Below are 22,145 nucleotides of genomic sequence, written 5' to 3'. Positions count from 1 at the left end.
ATACTTTTCCTTTGGAAAACAGAGGAGGACCAGGTGGGAGAAGATGGTGACTTAGAACAGGGTGGTAGGTATAGATATAAACTTGCTAATAGGTAAAAGGTAAGGAAAATAGAATCAGAATTGACTCCTAGATTTTGTAGCTTCAGCTATTGGAAGGTATATTTCCTGAGATGGGGAAAACCAGAGAAGAACATATTTGGGGGAAATCAGTGTCTGTTTTGGATATATCAGGTTATGATGCCCACTGGACATATGTCAGATAGGCAATAAGATATGCTAGCCTGGAGTTCAGGGAAAGGTCAGGAATAGAGATCCATGTGGGAGCCACCTACATATATAATGATGGTATTGAAAACCGTGAAAATGACTCCAAACTCTCACATTCATCCCATGCCTGTGTACCCTACTCTTTATGTAGGTAAAACTCACCGAAGCATACTGCTTATCTCTAGGCCGTCCCTTTTCTGACCCTGCTTTTGCTGTTGATGGTTGCTTTGAAGCTTTACAATGTGAAGGACAGTAGGAGAACAGTAGAAAGACACTGTGATGGGCCTGTAATCACTGTGACAAGAGTGCTTCTCATTTGTTTAGCTCTTCACATTTTAATCATTACCGTATTTACTAAAGCTAAAAACTGAGTTTAAAGTGAGCAGATTTATACTGTGTTCTTCATTTATGATAAGCTAATCATAAATTTACATTGCTGTTATAATATAAATATTATATGCTGATGTAAGTTACATGAAACAATTTTTAGTGCTATTGATTGTTCATAGTTTCACATGCCATTGTGTACTTTGTTGAGATATAAACACAAACTAAATAAAAATAAACTATGAAAATGTGTCTTTACTTCCAGATAATATTCCCATTTTGAGTTTCACATTTATTTTTATTGGAATAATGCATGGATATTTTACATTTTTATCTGTTTTTATCAGTAGTATCCTTATACGACTTTATCCTTATAATAAAAACAATCTTCAATTATTTTTATGCTTTGAAAACCCTTTCCTATCCCCATGTTTGCTGCTAGTTTATGACTGATTTTTTTTTTTACTTATAGATCCAATTGGATTTACTGTGTTGTTAGGATGAAGTACAAACTTTTTTATGTTTTTGTTTTTTAATCCTCAGAGGACTTTGCAGTAAAAAATATAATTGAGCCTTTATTTGTCTTGAATTATTCTTGCTCACTGCAGATAGCTCTCCAGCCCTCCTGCTTTCACACGTGAGTTCAAGGCCATGATCTAGTAGGACAACGGAATTCACGTCAGCCCTGAGTCTGGAAAGATGGTGTCACAGCTTTCGGGCCAGCAGGATTCTCCTGTGGACCCCTGGGAAGGGGTCAGTGATGACTCTGGTGACAATGATGGTTCGCCTCGCCTCCTGGACATTGACTACTCCCCTTGCCCATCAGACATCAGGTTCAGGAGGCACAAAGCTGCCTGGATTAACCCCCAGGATATGCATCCTCAGCTGCACGATTTGCCCCTTCACGTGCCAACAGTAGGGAACAGTGGCAACAACACTGTGAGGGATGCTACCTCTCCCTTGGGCACTTCACCTTTGTCTCTTGAGAACTCCATGGTGGAGACATCGCTGTGGAAGGACAGTGTGGGCATGGGCAGCTTAAGTGAAAAGAGCAGTGACTTTTCTTTTAACTCAACACAAGAGCAGGCAGTGCTCCCAGGACGTTCTCCTCAGATGTCTCCATTCACAAGCTCCAAGGTTTTGGCTGCTTCCTTATGTTCTGAGGCTGACAGTGCTTGTTTCAATCCTTCTCACCTGACGGCTTCCACTGGTGAAGGTAACTTTAGTCAGGGACTTCCCTCATTCCTGTCCATTCACACACTTGCTTTGTCTTGGTCTAAAGGTCTAAAGCCTGTCTGTCTTCCTCAAAAAAAAGGTCATCTGTTTCCACCTTGGCCAGAAGCCAGTGCATTAGCACATTTAATATCGTCTTTGGCCCATCCACCTGAACTGTCACAGCCAGTGAAATCAAGTATTTCCTTTCTCCTTAGACTGCATGGAAATGCCATTTTAGCTCAACTTAGTTGATAATCAATGCCACCTGCCAATATTGAGCTGGTGTGTACCTTCAGGGACTTTCAGTTTATTAAATTGTCTCAAGGCAGGGCATGAGAAGTACTCTCAATTCACTGTGCTGGTGTTTCCAGACAGAGTGGGCTCCATTGCACACCAGTCCTTACTAGGAGATGAACTTGCCTTACCTGTTATATTGACCTGGCTAGAGTGTGATTAGAAAATAGATTTAAAAACAGTAACCATAATTCCCCAAAGTCTATACAAAATTTTTTATTTTATTTTTATTTTTTTAAATATATCTTTATTGATTTCAGAGAGAGGAAAGGAGAGGGAGAGAGAAAGATAGAAACATCAGTGATGAGAGAGTCATTGATCTGTTGCCTACTGCACGCCCCCGACAGGCAATCGATCCTGCAACCCGGGCATGTGCCCTGACCGGGAATAGAACCCCAGTCACTTGGATCCTAGGTCAACGCTCAACTGCTGAGCCCTGCCCAGCCAGTCTATACAAAACCTTTTTTAAAAAATTAAGGGCTCCCATTGCTATGAGGTAATGCACATGTTCCTAAAATACTGAAATTCCTAAAAGGAGATCATTCTTGCAAAATGTCACTCAAGAGTCAATAAGTTAGCTATTGTTGTTATAATTTGTAGCATGCTTATTTTATTTTTAAATATTCAGTATGTTATATTCACACTTTGCATTAATTTATATTTCTGTTAGAACGCTAGTTCAAATAGTCAATGAAGTTTTTTCTGTCAAAACAATTTTAAAAGCTGCCTTCCTGCCTATGGTGTGTGTGTGAGTTCAGACGTGTGTATGTTTGTACATATTTATTTCTCACTAGCAGGAACCAGTCTTCCCCTTTCCTAAAATGTGGGTCTTATTTGTTTTATTGGAAACTTTGAAAAATCAAAGATGATGGCAGTCTTTAACATATTAAGTATTGCTTAAGAATAGCAGATTTTGGACAAACTTTCAATGGACTAACTTTAAGATAAGAACCAAAGCTGAGCAAAATAAAACACTCTGATTATAGGCCTTTTTTCTATCTTTTAGCTCATCTGCTGGGATAGCTCTCAGGCAAAGAGTAATTTGCAAATTTAGCAGTTGCTAAGTAAGAGATTAGTCTCCTACTAGATTGTCTCAGAGGGGAGAGCGAGGAGAACATGGAGAAAAGGGAAAGCTCTCTCCCCTGAAATCCACCACCACCCTGACAAATTATACAGTGACAGAAGGTAACCTTTAGGGCCTAGTATACCCCTCCCCCAAATCATTTGTTGTATCACTGCATAGGAAGTGGTTCTGCAATTTTAAATTATCCTGTAGCTTTGTCCTTATAGAAAACAGGCACATCAGCCCCTTTTTGTCCAAAAACAGTGACCTCAGCAATTTCTCTAAATATCTTTTAAAAATCACTCCATCTTTTGGAGTATTCCTTCAACTTGGTAAAGGAACTCATTCCATGCGATTAAAAAAAAAGCCCTGAGTGATCTGGTTCTTTCTGTTTCTTGTGTGGGGCAGCAATGGGGAGAACAGGCATTTGCCTCTACGACATGGGATTTTCCTGTGACTGTTGCATCTCAGTGGCAACAGCAGGGTTTTCCTGTCCAAGATAAAATGGTAGGGAAAGACCACTTGAGTTGTCAGAAACAATTCCACAGTTCCTTCGTTTGCATAGGATGTACACATTTACAAGGCACTTTCACATTCTTTACCTCTTTTAACCTAATAGGTAAGTGTCCCAGTTCAAGGGATGAGGAAATTTTAATGCAGAGGCACTGAGAGTGCATGGAGAACTGGAACTGGAATCCATTCTGATTCATCTCTGTGCTTTTCTCTATACTCAGGGTCCAAAAACTATGACTAGGTCAAATTTGGCCAGCCTCCTGATTTTACAAATACCACTTTGCTTGCTTTGTGTACAGCTGCTTTCTCACTAAAGTGGCAGAACCAAGTAGTTGGGACCAATGTCGTATGGACCTCAGATCCTACAATATTTACTACCTACTTGCTCTTTTCTGAAAAAGTTTGCCCACCCCAGATGGCTTCTGATGCTAAGAAGTTCAGAGTTTTCCATGGAACAGTGTCTTTCTTGAAGATGAGGCGAGGAATTTGAGGGATATTGCTTGTCTCTCTGTTTGTCACCCTGAGGAGTGTATAATCATTAAGACATTGGTAGCATTTTCTTCTAATTTAATGAATTGGGACAACCCAGCTCATATGGCTCTCACAGATATGTTTTGACTTAAATCCTGCAATAAGAAATCACATGACAGAAATCATTTGTGTTTTGTTGGTGTTCATTGCCAGTAATGGAGTAGCTTAAGGGTACAGAGTAGATGAATTACCTAAATATACCTTCTGCAGTCTTCTTGTTTTTGATTGGAGGAAGCATTGCTTTAGAGAAACTCTGCTAACATTTTTCAGATACTTTGTTTCTGCAAACAGGAAGCTGTGGGTCAATTGCAGTGAGTTGGAGAAGTGGTTCCATGAATCTTATGGCTGTTTCTAGACTGTTTCTTCTCACCTTTCTCCGTCTCTTTCAAGTAGTTTCCATGACCCTCTTCTCTTTCTACCCTCTTTGCCTCATTGATCTCCTCCATTCCAGTGGTTCTTCCATGTCTTCTCTGTTGTTCCATAGCCTCTCATAGAAATGATCACCGTTAAGGCAGTATCTGTAGGCCTTACCACCAGAAGGGTCATTCTTCTTTTGTCACCCTAATTTATTCTAGAGTTGGACTAATTAAAAGCCAACAACAATATTTCAAAGCCACTCCCCAGAATTATTTTGTATCCTTAAATAATCTTTGGGCTTCTTTTTCTCCATTTTTAATAACTTGCTGTATTGTCAGGTGCTGTTCAAGTCGATGGAAGAAGCATTTCTTTAAATTCCTTCTCACCAGAAGCATTTGTGCTTCCTGTTGATGTAGAAAAGGTGAATATATCTTTTTTCTTTTTATAAACCACAGAGAGTGTTAATCCTTTAGATAGTGTTGTGATTTAAATTTGGAAATTTCACTTGATGAAGCATGGTAAGTAGGCTTAATTTCAGCATTTGATTGGTAGAGGGTAGAGGCTTCCAGGAGCCCCAAGCTGAGAAGGGTTCTCAGGCAGTGTCTACACTCAGCTGGAAAGTCTGCCATAATTGATGAATGATGTCAACCATTGGGCTACCACCAACCTAGGGTATTATATCACAAGAAATTCAAATTGGGTTGTCTATTGATTACAGTGGGCCAAATCTTTGTCTGAAAGATATGAGCTATACTTTACATAATGACCTATGATAATTCAGTTAAATGAACATTTATGTTTCTATGCATTAACTGCACGTAAATACAGCTTCTTGATTTTTTAACCTATACACCACAATGAAAAAAAAGTTGATTATACTTTTGTATTTTAATTGTTAATTTTTTTTTTCTGTAGGAAAACGCCCACTTTTATGCTGCAGATATGATTATATCAGCAATGGAGAAAATGAAGTGTAACATCCTGAGTCAACAGCACACAGAGAACTGGAGTGTAGAAGAAGTCAGTGGGTCACTTGGGAATGATCAAGGTGACTCTGAAGTGAGCTTTTACACCAACATAAAGCAAGAATCTGGGTCTTCCATTTTCCCAGGCAGTGGCTATGAAGGCAAGTGGAGCAAATATGAGAAAGCTTTATGCTATAATCTCCATACATATGTATCTCCTCTGTCAAATCTGGAAGTACATCTTTAAATTCTTTGTCTAAAACTTCTTGAATTACCTCTATCACCCTCACCATTTCTGTCATTTGGGCTTGGGATTGGTTAGCATGCCCCATTCTGTGGTTAAGTCAATGTGTGTTTTTTTCCTTGGACTTCACCCTAATTTTCCTTTTGGCAGTGGCTGAAGTTTTCCCTCTTCCTTTGTTTTCTGTCTCATAGCATTCTCCTAACTCTTCTTCCTTTCCAAGTAGTCCTCTTTCATTCATTCCACAAACAAGGAGCCTGTGAGGTGCTGCATGCTGGGTGTCAATATGCAACAAGGTGTGCTGCTTCCCTCCAGGAGCTTGCATGGTAGAGCCCAGGCTGACGAAGCCATGCGGGATCACTCAGCTAATAGGCAGGGACCCAGTGAGTGGTTCACAGAGTAGAAGGAGCTCCAGGAAGTCCTTCTTGGAGGGGAGGGTACCTAAGCTGAGAACTGAAGGTAGGGCCTGTCATTGTCTTACCATTTCTTAAGTGTGAGTCCTGCTTCAGTCCTATATTCTTCTTTTTCTATATTCTCTTCCCTGAGACTTTTATCCACTGCAGCATTTTTCCATTATTCCTTCTTGGTGATATCTCTAAAATCTGTTTTTTCAGTCCTGCACCTCTGTTTGAAGTCCTTGCTCCATGTGGCTGGAACCTGTGGAACATGTCCACCTGAATGGCCTGCCAGGATCTCTAACTTAACATGTCTAAACTAGTCATCTCTTTATCACTCCCTCACAAGCCCATTTCTCGGGGAGAAAAACAAAAAAAACTCATGCTTGCTTTTCCTTTTAACTTCCTTTACCTAGCTTTTTAATCAGGACCCTTTCAGGAGGGAAGAACTCACTCCCTGTGGTACATATGTAGCACAATGCCTGGAATAAAATAAGTGTATAATGAATTGTTGTTGAATCCATTACCTGGCTCAAATTAAAAGGAATTTTTAAGAAAGTATATAGAGCATCTTCATTGAATCCAGTGGTGGGAAGTATAAAACTGACCAGTAAAGAGGCAGCTCTGTCATCTGTCTCTTTGGGGCTTTGTGGCCACTCATCACTTCTCTTCATGCAGTTGCTTCATTCCCCTTTTCCACAGCCTGACTTCCACCCTACCCACCCCCTAGCACCTGGTTTCACCTTCCATCTCCCTGACCTCTCAGTCAGGACCTCACAGCTCAACTTAGTCTTGCTGGATTCCAAATCTAGGTTACCAGGAAGAGCATGTAGTGACACCTGCTTTGATTGGGTGTCCACAGCTGATCAGCTAGCTGTGTGGCCAGTGGGGCCAGGGAATGCAGTATAAATCATCATCCCCTCTGAGGCCACCAGTGGAGAGAAGAGACTTGTGGTTCATATTTTGGCACACCACACTCTGTCTTTGACTCTTCTTCCTTGTGCCTGTGCCCCTGTCCTGTTTCTAGTTAGTGAACAAATCAGTTCCAACTTCTCAGTAAGTGACATCCACTCCATCCATTCCCCATTCCTGCTTTTTACCTGGACCACCACAGCAGCCTTCTGGCCAGTTGTTTTGTAAAAACTTCATTTAGTTCCTCCATATGTATCTGCTGCCTTTAATTTTGTCTGCTTTCAAACTCTTTCCCTTTATTATTGATCTTACACACATCTGTCTCGCTAGAATACAACTTATAGTCTGCTAAAATGGGCTTCTGAGTTTCTTCCACATTTAATTCTGGAATTTTTAGCTTTGTGGGATCCAACTTCTCGGTACCTTTTCAGCAGGCATCTCTTCCACTTCCCAGTGTTGAACTGTGGGTTTCAGTTATCTAGCTTGTTATACTTGCTCGTAGATAGTTCTCAAAAGCTCCGACCGACCTCCCTTTATTTCAGCTAAGCTTTCGTGGAACACACATTAGTTCCTTCATCCTTTCCATTCTTCAAAAGCAGCTTCCTGCCACCAGCAATGTGACATGTTCCCTGATTTTTAAAACAGGGGAGGAGTACCATTCATGTGAGATGAAACATAAGTTGTGCTCCAGAATGCTCTCTAATTGTTTAGGTGCATGGCTCACCCTAGAATTGTGCAGTGTGGAGCTCTGCCTCTGAACTTCTTAAGGCCCATGGCACATAACTGTGTTTCTTTGTGGTCAAGTGTATCAGTGTCTCAGTTCCTCATAAGAATTTAAATTCTTTTGATAGAGGAGATTTGTCTTATTTGTATAAGCATAGTGCCTTGCTTGAAATGGGTATTTTATAAATATGTGTTGAATAGTTGGATACTAATGTTTAGATGAAATTTTTAAAAATGTATGTTAAAGAATTTTAAAAATATTTTTACCATCCAAATGAAATATTTATCTTTTATTAAGTATCACACTTTTAAAGTTTTTTATTCTTTTTTATTGCTGATGGTACTACAGCTATATCCCATTTTCTCCCTTTTTGCCTCCCTTCACCCAACCCCTGACCCACCCCAGGCCTTCTCCATACTATTTTGTCTGTGTCCATGGGTTATGCATATATGCATATAAGTTCTTTGGTTAATCTCTTCTTATCTTCGCCCCACCCCAGCACTAGATATCTGTTATTCTGTTCCATGCATCCATACATCTGGACCTATTTTGTCCATAAGTTGATTTTGTTCATTAGACTCCACATATAAGTGAGATCATATGACATTTGTCTTACTCTAACTGGCTTATTTCCTTTAGCATAATAGTCTCCAGGTCCATCACATAGTATTCCATTGTGTAAATGTACCAACTTCTTTATCCACTTATCTACTGATAGGCACTTGGGCTGTTTCCAGATCTTAGCTATTGTAAATAATACTGCTACGAACATAGGGGTGCATATATCCTTTCTCATTGGTGTTTCAGAATTCTTAGGATTTATTCTGAGAAGTAGGATCACTGGGTCAAATGGCAGCTCCATTTTTAATTTTTTGAGGACACTTCATCTGTTTTCCACAATGGCTGCACCAGTCTGTATTCCCACCAGCAATGTACTAGGGTTCCCTTTTCTCTACATCCTTGTCAGCACCTGTTTGCTGATTTATTGATGGCAGCTATTCTGGCAGATGTGAAGTGGTATCTCACAGTCATTTTAATTTGCATATCTCTAGTGATTAGTGATGTTCAGCATTTTTTCATATGTCTATTGGCCATCTGTATGTACTTTCTTTTTTTTAATATATCTTTATTGATTTCAGAGAGAGGAAGGGAGAGGGGAAGAGAGAGATAGAAATATCAATGATGAGAGAGTCATTGATCGGCTGCTTCCTGCAGGTTCCCTTCTAGGGATCGAGCCCACAACCCTGGCATGTGCCCTGATGGGAATCAAATTGCGATCTCCTAGATCATAGGTTGAGCATTGATGTCTGAGATTTCACTGCTATGTTTTCTCCTAGGATTTTTATGGTTTCACAACTTACATTTAAGTCTTTTATCCATTTTGAGTTTATTCTTGTGTATGGTATAAGTTGGTGGCCTACTTTCATTTTTTTTGTGTGTACCTGTTTTCCCAGCACCATTTGTTGAAGAGACTATCTTTAGTCCATTGTATGCTTTTACCACCTTTCTCAAATATTAATTGACCATATTGGCATGGGTCAATTTCTGGGATCTCTCTTCTTTTCCATTGGTCTCTATGCCTGTTCTTGTGCCAGTACCAGGCAGTTTTGATTACAATGACTTTGTAGTATAGTTTGATATCTGGTATTGTGATCCCTCAACTTTGTTATCCTTTCTCAAAATTGCTGTGGCTATTCAGAGTCTTTTTTGGTTCCATATAAATTTTTGGAGTATTTGTTCTAGATCTGTGAAATATGCTGTTGGTATTTTAATAAGGATCACATTGAATGGGTTGATTGTTTTGGGTAATATGAACATTTTAATGATGTTAATTCTTCCAACCCATGTACACGGTATGTGCTTCCACTTGTTTGTATTTTCCTCTATTTCCTTTTTCAATATCCTATAGTTTTCTGAGTACAGATCTTTTATCTCCTTGGTTAAGTTTATTCCCAATTATCTTATTATTTTTTGTTGCGATTTTAAGTGGGATTGTTTTTTAGTTTCCCTTTTTGAGGGTTCATTATTGGTGTATATAAATGCCGTCTATTTCTGGGGTTAATTTTGTATCCTGCTTCTTTGCTGAATTTACTTATTAATTCTAACAGTTTCTTGGTGAAGTCTTTAGGCTTTTCTATGTACAATATCATATCATCTATGAATAATGACAGTTTTCTTCCTCCTTTCCAATTTAGATGCCTTTTATTTCTTCTTCTTGTCTGATCACTGTGTCTAGGAATTCCAGTACTATGTTGAATAAGAGTGGTGAAAGCAGACAGCCCTCTCTTGTTCCTGATCTTAAGGGAAATGCTTTTTGTTTTTGCCCATTGAGTATGATATTGGCTGTTGGTTTGTCATATATGGCCTTGTTATTTTGAAGTATGATCCCTCTTTTCCCACTTTGCTGAGAGTGTTTATAAAAAATGGGTGCTGTACCCCTTTGTTCATAGGAGTGCAATTTATAATAGCTAAGATCTGGAAACAGCTCAAGTGCCCATCAGTAGATGAGTGGATAGAAAAGCTGTGGGACATACACCATGGAATACTACACAGCTGTAGAGAAGAAGGATCTCGTACATTTTGGGACAGTATGGATGGACCTGGAGAATATTATGCTAAGTGAAATAAGCCAGGCAGAGAAAGACAAACATCACATGACCTCGCTTATATGTGGAATCTAGAGAACTTAATAAACTGATGAACAGAATAGATTCAATGACATGGAAGCATAGGTAAGACTGATGAATGTCAAAGGGATGGAGGAGGGCGGGTGGGTGGAGAGGGAGAGAGTAACCAAAGGATGTATATGCATATATGCACAACCCAAGGACACAGACAATAGTAGGGAGAGGAACTGGGGAGGTGAATGGGAAGGGGTGGAATGGGTCATTAGAAAGAAAAAGGGACATCTGTAATATTAAAAAAAAAAAAAAAATGAATGAACTAGCAAGCATATGAAATAAAGCTCGCCAGATGTAGGAAAAAATTAGTGATATGGAAGATAGAAATTTAGAAATGACACAGAGGAAAGAAGAGAGACACTTGAGCATAAAAAAAAGAACTCTATGAGAACTATGTGACTCCATCAAAGAGAACAGTAAAAGAATAATAGGCATAGCAGAAGAAGAAGAAGGGAGGGAGAAGAGAATGGAGATCCTATTCAAACAATGTATGAAAACTTCCCAAACCTATGGAGAGAGCTAGATACTTGAATTCAAGAAGCAAACAAAATACCTAATTAACTCAATCCAAAAATACCTTCTCCAAGACATTGTATTAAAACTATCAAAAATTAATGACAAAGAAAGAATTCTCAAGACAGCCAGGGAAAACAAGAAAGTAATCTATAAAGGAAAACCTGCCTGGCCGGGTGTGGCTCAGCAGTTGAGCATCAACCTAGAATCCAAAATTATCTCCAACTTTCCAATTAGCTCAAATAAATGATGGACCATTGGTGACTGGCAAAAAATAAATAAATAAATAAATAATGGGTGCTGTATTTTGTTGAGTGCTTTTTCTGCATCTATTGATATTATCATATTATTTTTATTCTTCATTTTGTTTATGCAGTGTATCATGTTTATTAATTTGCATACATTGAACCAGTCTTGCATTCCCGGAATAAATCCTACTTGGTTGTGGTGTATGATCTTTTTAATGTATTGCTGGATCTAATTTGCTGATATTTGTTGAGGATTTTAGCATCTATGTTCAGCAGGTTATTGGCCTGTATTTCTTTTCTTTGTAGTTTCTTTATCTGGTTTTGGAATTAGGATAATTCTGGCTTCATAAAAAGTGCTTGGAAGACTTCCCTCCTCTTTAAGTTTTTGGAATAGTTTGAGGAGGATAGGTGTTAGTTCTTCTTTGAATGTTTGGTAAAACTCCCTTTATGTAGTGTCCTTCCTGGTCTTTTACTATAGCCTTTGTTTCAAAGTCTGTTTTGTCAGATATAAGTATTACTAACCCAGCTTTTTTTTCTTCTTTCATTTCCATTTGCATGGAATATTTTCCCATCACTTCACATTCAGTCTCTGTGAATCTTTTATTCTGAAGTGGGTCTCTTGTGGACTGCATATCTATGGGTCATGTTTTCTTATCCATTCAGCTGTTCTATAGTTGTTGTTTTTAAATCTCACCCGAGAATATTTTTTCCATTGCTTTTCAGAGAGAAAGAGAGAGAGGAGACAGGGAGACAGGGAGAAACATCGATGTGAGTGAGCCACATTGATTGGCTGCCTCCTGCACATCCCCCAGTCAGGGCCTGTGATCACGCCTGCAAGGAAGGTTCATGCCCTTGGCCAGAATCGAATCTGGGATCCTTCAGTATGAGGGCTGATGCTCTGACCACTTAGCCAAACCATCTAGGGCTACCCTATGTCTTTTGAAAAGTGGTATAAACTAAAAGAAGAAGAAAAAATTATGAAAAGGAGAAAAGATGAGAAAGAAGAAACAAAAAAATGAGAAAAGGATAAAAGAAGAGAAAGCAAGATAAAGAAGAAAAAAAGAATAAGAAATGGAAAGAGAAAAATTAGACAGTAAAGGAAAAAAGAGACTAAAATAATAATATAGTAATAAAGAAAATAATGCCGAAAAAAAAAGGTGAAGTGGCATTCATCTCAGCAGAGTTTGGTGCCTCCTGGGAGCTCCCCTTGGGTCCTGTTCTTCTGTTGACTGAATCTAACTGTTTTGTCTACCGATTCCTGGTGTCTTGAGAGGTACTTTGGTGCTAGCCAATGTCAGAGGCTGTCCACACGTGGCTCTCAGCAACCTGTTATAAGCTTCAAGCCACCTACAGTTTGAGACTTACTCCACAGGACTTGGCTACACATGGGAGGGGCCAAGCTGTTTGTTAGCAGCATAGGGCCCAAGAGTGTCAACAAACCTCCCTAGGTTCCCTGGTCTCTGCTTCTGCCTGCCTTCTGCCATCAGTCTTAATCACTGAAAAGGCTGTTTTTGAAAGGACTTTTGGTGGATTTGAAAAGATTAAGCCCTCTGGAACTCCCATGAGAGGGAGTTCCCTTTCAGATTTTAGGGAAAGTGATGGGTGTTTCCCTGTCCCAGAGCTACTCCTCTGTGTCCCAGAATATTTCCCTGTCTTTGGCTGGGCAGAGGTCCTCATATGCAGTTCAGTGGGATCTGCTGGAAACCTATAATTTCTATCAGCTCTCCTGTGAGGGGGAAGCACCTGGGACAGTGGGTGAATGGCTCCACCCCAAAACTAGTCACTGACACTCCGTGAGACTGTTTAAATCTCTAGGCTGGGCCTTTGCTGCTGTCTCCCTGCAGAAGTCAGCTTGCAGTAGTATATGGCAGTCAGGTTTCCTGAAGGTGGGGTGAGCTGTATCCCTTAGGGCAGGGTATTTCACTTTTCCTGAGATGTGGCTTCAGGGAGGGGCCTGCACCTCTCACAAAAAATGGCCACTTCTGTTTGGGGGAGCTACACAAGATTGCAGGTCTTGGGGCTGCCACTTTTCCATGTCTCCCCTGCAATGCTTCCCACCCCAGCCTTTCCTCAGACAACTCCAGTCGTCACTGCCCTTTTTCCACCGAAGCCTCGGGTAAGTAGCTGCAAACAAAAATCCTGTGTTCTGGGTTTAAACAACAAAACAAAAAACTCGCTTTATCTCCAACTGGCTCTGGTCTTCTTGGGGGCCAGAAGCACTGCTGCTTCTCATGGCTGGATGTTATGTGGGCTGCTTTCTGGGCTCTGGTGCTCCAGGCTGGAGAACCTAGCCTGAGGTCTGTGCCTCGATCCTCTCAGGGAACCCCCCCGCCCCTAAAGATCCCTCCTCACTTTCAGCTTTCTGCCCTTGGAAGCTGGGCCAGCCCCTCTTGTGACCTCGCCCTTTCTACCAGTCTCCAGGTGGTTTCTGGCCTTCCTTGTTATAAGTCTTCTTCTCAGCCGAACCTCAGTTGGTAATTTCCGGTGAATGTTCCCCAGTTTAGTTTTATTTCCAGTCTGGCCCTGGGAGGTGCAAGAAAGGTCTGCTTACTCTGCTGCCATCTTTTCCTCCTAATCTAAGTATCACTCTTGTGACCTTTTGGTGATAGATGCTACTCCATGACGTAGGTCAGCATTTAAATTGTAGGTTGGTCATGAGAACATTCAATTAAAAAAAAGTCTCAGTGTAAACCTCCCTTAGTGAGGGTAAGCAATGAAAGCTTCCTGGAACTTTTTTTAACAGATAAATATATGTTTGTGCTTATACTAAGATGCAATGTAAATTGTATGTTACTGTGGATCATGGTCAAAAGAGTGTGGGAAACATGGAAATAGATAAAATTGCCCCCATTGTATCCACGAGGAAACTGAAGCTGAGAAGTTGATTGTCTGTTGTCACCTGGCTAGAATAGGGCAGTGCAGGGTTAAAGTGGCCAGTCAACTACGAAACCCACTCACATAACCTCACTGTAACCTATGGACTGCACTATTTCCCTAAACAACTATATTCATTTCTATGTTTACTCAAGTGAGTACAGTTTTATAGTAATTATATACTCATATTAATGTAAGTACATTAATAATATGATTATATTAACTTTTTCATATCCAGTTTTTCATAATGTTATGACTTTCACATTTTTCAATGATGGTATTTCTTGAATTAATAGAGTGATTTACAAAATCAATTTCCTACTACTTGGCATTTAAGTAGCTTTCAGTATTTTAAATAGACTACAAAACCTTCCTCTTTCTTTTAAAAAATTATTGATTTGAGAGAGAAAGAAAGAGGGAGAGAGCTTGATTTGTTGTTTCAGTTATTTATGCATTCATTGGTTGCCCTGACCAGAGATGGAACCCACAGCCTTGGTGTATCGGGATGATGCTCTAAACAACTGAGCTACCTGGCCAGGTCCCAAAGCCTTTCTCTTTCATTATTTTTTCTTTTGAATGACATTCTTAGGATAATTTTCCAGACTGGTATGAGGGATATAAAAGTATGTACATATTTGTATTAGTTTCCTAGGGCTGCTGTGACAAAATACCACAAACTAGGTTATCTTAAAATAATAGAAATTTATCTTCTCACATTTGTGGAGTCCAGAAGTCAGAAATGAAGTTGTGGAAGGGTTGGGTCCTTCTGGAGGCTCTGAGGGAGAATCTGCCCCATGTCCTTCTCCCAGCTTCTGGTGATCCTTGATGTTCCTTGGCTTGTTGACATGTCACCCCATTCTCTGCCTCCATCTTCACATGGCGTTCTCTCTCTATATCTGTGTATGTGTCCAAATTTCCCTCTTTTTATGACCAGTCATTGGATTTAGGGCTCACACTAATTTAGTATGACCTCATCTTGACTATATCTGCAAAGACTCTATATCCAAGTAAGGCCACATTCACATTTTCTGGGTGGACATGATTTTTTTTGCAGGCAGAGGGGGCCCACTATTCAACTCAGCACAGTGTTTATGTAACCCATATTCTTTACCTCACTGTGAAGCTGAGATTATTGTTTTCCTCTTCATAATTGTTTAAAACTTTGTCTTATGGGGATTTTCAAACGTATGTAGAAGTAGGTAGATTAAACTCCCACATACTCCGTGTGTTTCGTTTAATGATAGTGAATGTAAGAACAACACAGAAATAGCTCCTTGTGTGGTAGGCAGTTAGATAGACATGAGCAGAGCAAGGACAGTGGGCCAGGTACTTCAGAAAGTCACCAGTGTGGAAAGCCCTGGGTACCTAGCAAAGGGCAAAACAGGGAAAACAAGATCCTCACCCCCAAGGCGACCATTTCTTCCCCAGCATATGGCTAGTCATGCAGTTTAGACCCCCTGATCTTTCATAACACTGATCATGTAGTACGAACTCTCCCCTGACCTTTCCTCCCTGGCATGTTGCTAGTCATGTGGGTTAGACACCTACCCTTCAGAGGGGGAACGAATAAAGGGGCCAGAGAATAGCTCTTAAGCATTAAGCTCCCAGGACAATGCGGTTCTGACCTGCATCAAATACATATCTAGGCCTCAGTTGTATTTCAGCTCCAGGCCCAGAGAAGCAGCAAAACCAGACAAGAGACACCACGGCTGACCTCAGGACCAGTTGCATTGACTAATAACCCCCTGCCCTGGCACCAACCAATCAGTGGAGACCATGACCCTGAAAGAATGCACCTGGAAAGCAGATGATTATTTTGTTGAGATCCTCCCCTAAAATTCCCCCCTTAAAAGCCCTTAGGATGGAGGACACAGCACCTCTCCCTACCAAGCCCACCAGTGCCTTTCCCTTCCCTTTCCCACTCTTCTTCCCCACAGGCTTGCTTTCCTTGCCTCTCTCTCTCTTAAGCTCCAAGGGCCCTTCTGTTTTGCCTCTGTAACTTGTTTCCTGAGCTCAGTTCTTCTACCTCTGTGATTTTATAAATAAATGTTTTCTTATAGTTTGAGTCTTGGTCCTGAATTCTTTCCTAGCTAGAACTCAAGTACGAAGGTTGCTGAATGAAGAAGGTCTGTCTTGACCTCACTGGTCTAACACCTGGCGCCATTCTCACTGCTGTCAACAGTTGCATTTTTTTAAATTCTTGAAACTGAATTTAAAAATTCTTTTTAAAGTAACCTCTTAGCCCTTTTTATTCTTAACTTCTATACAGTTGCATGCTGCAGCTCATGTACTTTTTCTTGTTGGTGAAACCCTTTTTTCTTTCTTTCTCTAGGTTGTGCTGTGTTACAGGTCAGCCCAGTAGTTAAAACACCTACTTACTGTGATGTGGTGAAAGAGGCCTGCAAATGTGACTCTGATAAATTTGTTATTGTAGGTAAGATTTATATATTCTTCGGATTTGACTAGGTACCTCTCTCCTTTCCCATCCCCCCACATATTGATGTGCATCACAAGCTATACCACATTATAGTGGCATTCAAAGAAACTTCTCCCAAAGTCAGCTTATGTCCTGATATAAAAAAATAAAATATTCTTTTTGTTTCAAATGTCTTAACAGTGAATATCTCATCTCACTTGTAGAATGGAATGCAAAATCAGATAGTCATTATGGTCTGATATCTGTTTGGCCTCTCAGTTATATTTTGGTGAAATTTCAGATGAGGATATTTTGAAATCCCACCTTTGGTTATTAGCTGTAACCTCATAATAGAAACCCAAAAAAACCTGAAGTATGGAGATACTGAATAATTGGTTCTTTCTGAAATGCAGGGAGTTATGTTTGTTTTCTTATAAAATTGTCTGTGATTAAGTGAAACAGACTAAAAGACCTCACTACTCTTTCTTTTATTTTCCACAGAACTTGGAGAGTTTAGCAATACCACAGAAACCTGTGGATCTTCCTGCAGCTCCTCTAAGAGGTATCTCTCTTTCATGTCCATCTGCACATAGGCCCCTGGGCCATCACCTCTCAGGTCAAGTTCAGCCAGTTGCACTGACAGGGATAATTACGTAGACATGAAACAATCACCACTCAAGTTTCTTACAGTGTTTTTATAGTGTTTAAAAAACTTTTGAATGCATTCTTATTTAATCCTCATGGATAGGCTGTGTGGGGTTTTTTAAAACCCCATTTTATAGATCTAGAAACAGATTTAGACAGGGTGTGCCTCGAGGCACAATGCTGTCAAGTGATAGAGGAAGGATTTGAACTCAGATCTTCTGATTCTAAATCAGTGTTTTTTTCACTATACCTCTTAGTCTTGGTACCCTCAGTAAATAAAGCTGCTCTGAAGAGCATGGAGGATTGTATTGAGTTATATAACTGTTGGTACTGTGGTTGATACATGGTCTCTTATATGATGCCTCTTCTGAGTTTTTGGAGAGTGAAGGATAGTTGAAAATCTGAAGAAGACCCTTAAACTCTTCATGAATATAGTTGTTAATTTTTTCCATCTCTTACATTTCAGTATTATTTATGAGCCAAACTTTAATTCTGCTGAGCTAATAGCCAAAGAATTGTTTCAAGTATTCCGTAAGTGCTGGATGTTGTCAGAAGTTAACTATCAGCTGGCAGTTTCCGTGAATGCAGCTGGCCCAATAGTAAGTGTCAAAATAAGTTGACTTTGAATTGAAGGTTCCTAAATTTGCATTATGCCTCCTATTTACTTCAGACATGTATGTGTTTCCTTTGTGGTCACTGGGCATTAGGGAGGAAATGAAAGGAAGGATGAATCTGAAATTTATCGAGTATTTATTATGCACCAGGGACTATGCTCAGTAATTCACATTTTAATCCTCATGTGTACTATTAAGTAGAAGCTATTGTCATTTTTATTTTAAGGTGTTAGTTCCAGACCCCTAGCAGGGCTGGTCATTGGTAGAATAGGAGTCATGCCTCACACTGCCTAATTTGAAAGTCCAGTCTGCTTCCCTATAGAACACTCTGCCCTCTGGCAGCATGCAGCTCATGGAAGACAGAGAACTTTGTGGCAAAGGCTAAAACAGAAGTAGTCCCCCTATGCCCAACAAATTTAATAAAAATAAAATAAATAAATAAACAAACAAACAAATTAGGGGTAGACAAAAATCTCTCTGAAAATGCAAAGGAGGCAAAGGCCTGCTGGAGCAAAAGTGACATGGAGGTGTATGAGGTGTTTGTTAAGCAGAGTGATTTGGCATGGTTGGATAGCATATGTTTGCGTGTCTGTGTGTGTGTTGGTGGAGTGAGGGGATGGCCATGTTGATCTTCCTGGGAAATAAGGCTTGAATGCTGGTGGCCCAATTATGGAGGACCTGGAATGCTAACTTGAGGAGTTTGGCTTTTAAATGATAATAGGAAAGTTTAATGGTTCAGAGGGGAGCCAAGCAGGGGAATGGTCTTAAAAGAGCTATTTCTGGGGAAGTCTGACAACCACTGGAGGTTCTGATTGGCAGTATCTGTCAGCCTATTGACTAAAAGGGGTATGGCTTCTGCTATCCATAAAAGTATTGCAGGTCACAGTGACCTATTTGCAGTAATCCAAAGTGTGGAAACAAGTAAAATAACTAAATAACTAAGAAACTAAGAACAGTGATCTCATTTGGGTGGTGTTTTAAGCAATTTTTCTGCAGAAGGCTTTAGATACATGAAGGGCTCTTGTGATGTCCTTTAGTTCAGTTGAAAACAGTTTTAATTTATCATGGTAAATTTAAATGTTGGATACCCATTTGAGTGCTCTTTAATTTCAGTTCCTGAATAGGCTTAAGTTGTTCCTAAATTTCCTCCTGTGTTATATGCAGGTTGTAAATGGAGAGTGTGTCCAAAAAGACTTTGAATCCAGTGTGGATTTAGGAGAGGAAATTAAATTTAAGTCAAGGATCAGAGAGACAGAAGACTGGACACCCCCTAGATTTCAAGTCATATTTAATGTTCATCCACCACTTAAGTAAGTTTGGGTTTCTGTTTGGGCTTCCAATCTAGTTAAAACAAGCTGTGTTGTTTCTGTTACCCATGTTGGGGTTCTTGGGGTCCCCAAAATAGCAATTGAGAGGAAACTCTAGAGAAATTTTCAGACATGTCAATGTAAGAAACATTAAAACCTATAGAGAATTTTTTGTGAGTTTATTTGAGCCAAACTTTCAACAATTGCCAGGATGCAAAATCTCAATGGATTGAAATAATGCTCCAGAGAATGGCAGTTTTGCACCTTATTTTATACATTACAATCAAAAGAGAAGACACAAGTGGGTTACATGAAATTCACTGCTGATAGATTAAGGAGGTGAGAGAAAGCAAAGTGAGGAAACCTCTGGGATTGAAAGAGAAGTAAAATTATAGACACATACATCTTCTACATAGGTGGGTATAGGATAGTTAGCAGTCAACAATTAACATGATAACAATAACAATGAGAGGATTTATGGTCTCTGGTCTGGTGTATTGGTTGTGCCTGAGGGGGTTCTGGAAAAAAGGGGAGTTACCCTGACATTCCAAAAGTATGTTATCATAGAAGCAAAAGACAATAGACAGCCTTAGTCAAGGTAAAGATTGACTTTTGTCAGGGGAGAGTCTGGCCTAGGAAATGACTACCTGCCATAAACTGCTTTTTGTTAAAAAGTTTTAATTTCAGACCATCCTTTGTGGTTACTGTAGGTCTCTGAGTTTGTAAGGCCACCACACAGGCCTTCCTTGAACTTGTCAGGTTAGCATGTGGCCCCTTTTTGTCCACAGACAGATTTTATTAAGCTTATGCTGGGGCACAAGGGAAGCAGCACAGGAAAGAAAGATCCTCTGGACTGGCTCTGGGGGCTGGCTCTGCTTGGCTCCTTTTATAAGCTGAGGACAAAACAGGCTTATGCAAAAAGGCGGGCTTTTTGAAAAATACAGGCTTATGGAACTTTCTGTTTCCGAGTGGGGTGCTTTCACTTTCCAGCTGAGTTGCCTAGTAACTAGGTTCCCTCCTGTGCCCTGGGGCAAGAGGCCACTGCTCATTACAGTCACCCCAGGAAGGTCACATAGCAGTCAAACCGTGGTCAACTGAGCATGGGGCAGTATTTTCAACACCTGCAAGAAAGCAGGCAGTTATAAGGGAGCTAAAATCAGCTACCTTTTCATTTTTGAGTAGGGATTGGATGGGTGGCGACATTCTTAACCTGGTCTTAACTTGGCTTTCTAGCCACCTAGTATTTTTTCGATTCCTGGGCCCAAGTCCCTAAATTGTCTAAGTTCCCACCTAACTCTGTGGAAATAGGAGAAGAAAAATAAATAATACACTGAGGAACAAAGAAAAATTTGTTTTAGGAAAAGGTAAGCTGGCCTGGCTGGTGTAGCTCCGAGGTTGATCCAGGAGATCGTGGTTGGATTCCCAGTCAGGGCACATGCCCGGGCTGTGGGCTTGATCCCCAGTAGGGGGCGTGCAGGAGGCAGCCGATCAATGATGACTCTCCCATCATTGATGTTTCTATCTCTCTCTCTCCCTCTCCCTTCCTCTCTCTGAAATCAATAAAGATATATTAAAAAAAAAAAAAGGTAGGCTGGGCATGTTTTTCTGAGTTAGCTTTCTTGGCACCCTGTTTATCATGAGCTTTTGAGGGGCTCTGTAAATTTTGGCAAGTTGAGAATTTAACTATGTGTCCTTAATTATAAACATTACATAGCAATTGAAATAAGCTTAAAGGGAATATTTTTAAGTGGCTAATAATGAGCCTGAAAAATCATATACAATAATTTAAAAGGACTAGATCCTTCTATTTTTTAATGCAATGTGAAATAAAAATCAATGAATATATTTTTAAGAAAATTTAATCTCGAGGAGAGCTACTGTAGTTAAGAAAAGGCACGTGGGTAGGGTTCTGCATATTTTTGTCATCACCACTTTTGCTGACCCTAAACTATAATAAAATTTTATAACTTATTCTGAATTTCCAAATCACACGTGAAGTTTTGGCACCAACAGTTCAATAAAAAACACTTCACTAGGTGGTCTCTCATGAGAAATGATGTATAGTTTTGTCTTACATTATCCTTATTTATCTAAATTTCTTTGGCTCCATTTGGAAACTTCTCAAGTACATCACCTCTTGGTGTCCGGTCTACCTAAAATTTCTCCCTGCATCGCCTGTCTGTGGTTCTCTCTGAAGAGAGGATCCTGTGCATGCACAGTGTGATGTCTCTGAAGATCCCTGGTGGAAGTGTTATTTGTGATACTAACTTCTGCTTTGGTGGTAGCAGGGGCTTTTAAAAGACCCAGGGATTTCAACTAGAAAACTCTATCGAATAATTCTATTTCTTCCACAAGTGAAAAATGACAAAATTAAGGCCCCAAGCCTAGAAAAATATCACAACGTTAATTTCTTTTCAAATTGCTGAAAAATGCTCCATTGGCCTTTTCTGAAATGTAACTGTTATTGTTTTCTATACCCAGGAGAGATCTCGTGGTAGCAGCCCAGAATTTTTTCTGTGCTGGCTGTGGAACTCCAATAGAACCTAGTAAGTATGGGAATGGACTGACTGCTTATTGTGTGATGACAGGGCAGAGAATAACAAAGTTGGGCAGTGCATTGCTTGTATGAGACATGCCTTTGATGAGAAGTTAATATGAGAGGTTCATAACGTTGCCCTCTCCTTCATGAAGAAGCCATTGTGACCTACAGGGTTAAGTGACGGGCCTCTCAGACTCATCTCCTAGTTCCCTCCCCATCTGGCACTCAGCTCCAGCAACATGGCCTCCCTGCTGGTCCTTGAAGGTGGCAGGCTCACTCCTGACTTGGAATGCCAGACATCCCAAGGCTGGTTTCCTTACTTCCTTCACATATTCACTCAAAAGCCGTGAAGTTTTCCCTGGCTGCCCCATTGAAAATGCATTATATTACCCTTCTTAATTTTTATTTTAGCACTTATCTTCCTAAAATACCCTTTTAGATTTTACTGATTTTTCTTATTATTGTCTTTCTCCCTCACTAGATTTGAGATTCCATGAGGACAGA

The 22,145-nt window shown here is 40.1% G+C and overlaps 1 protein-coding gene across 1 annotated transcript in view; it reads left to right on the top strand.

The window, feature by feature from the left end:
• Window positions 1-1,238: 1,238 nt before the first annotated feature.
• RUBCNL (rubicon like autophagy enhancer) overlaps window positions 1,239-22,145 on the top strand; it is a 37,326-nt gene continuing 16,419 nt past the window's right edge. The window contains exons 1-8 of the mRNA XM_016219178.2: window positions 1,239-1,810; window positions 4,906-4,988; window positions 5,483-5,693; window positions 16,453-16,554; window positions 17,038-17,098; window positions 17,648-17,780; window positions 18,960-19,105; window positions 21,584-21,648. Of these exons, the coding sequence (XP_016074664.2) occupies window positions 1,294-1,810; window positions 4,906-4,988; window positions 5,483-5,693; window positions 16,453-16,554; window positions 17,038-17,098; window positions 17,648-17,780; window positions 18,960-19,105; window positions 21,584-21,648 (1,318 nt within the window). The 5' untranslated portion in view covers window positions 1,239-1,293. The remainder of the gene's footprint in view (window positions 1,811-4,905; window positions 4,989-5,482; window positions 5,694-16,452; window positions 16,555-17,037; window positions 17,099-17,647; window positions 17,781-18,959; window positions 19,106-21,583; window positions 21,649-22,145) is intronic.

This window comes from Miniopterus natalensis, chromosome 2, assembly GCF_054644295.1.
Source record: "Miniopterus natalensis isolate mMinNat1 chromosome 2, mMinNat1.hap1, whole genome shotgun sequence".
NCBI classification, from domain to species: domain Eukaryota; kingdom Metazoa; phylum Chordata; class Mammalia; order Chiroptera; family Miniopteridae; genus Miniopterus; species Miniopterus natalensis.
This window is presented reverse-complemented; position numbering and strand designations above follow the sequence as displayed.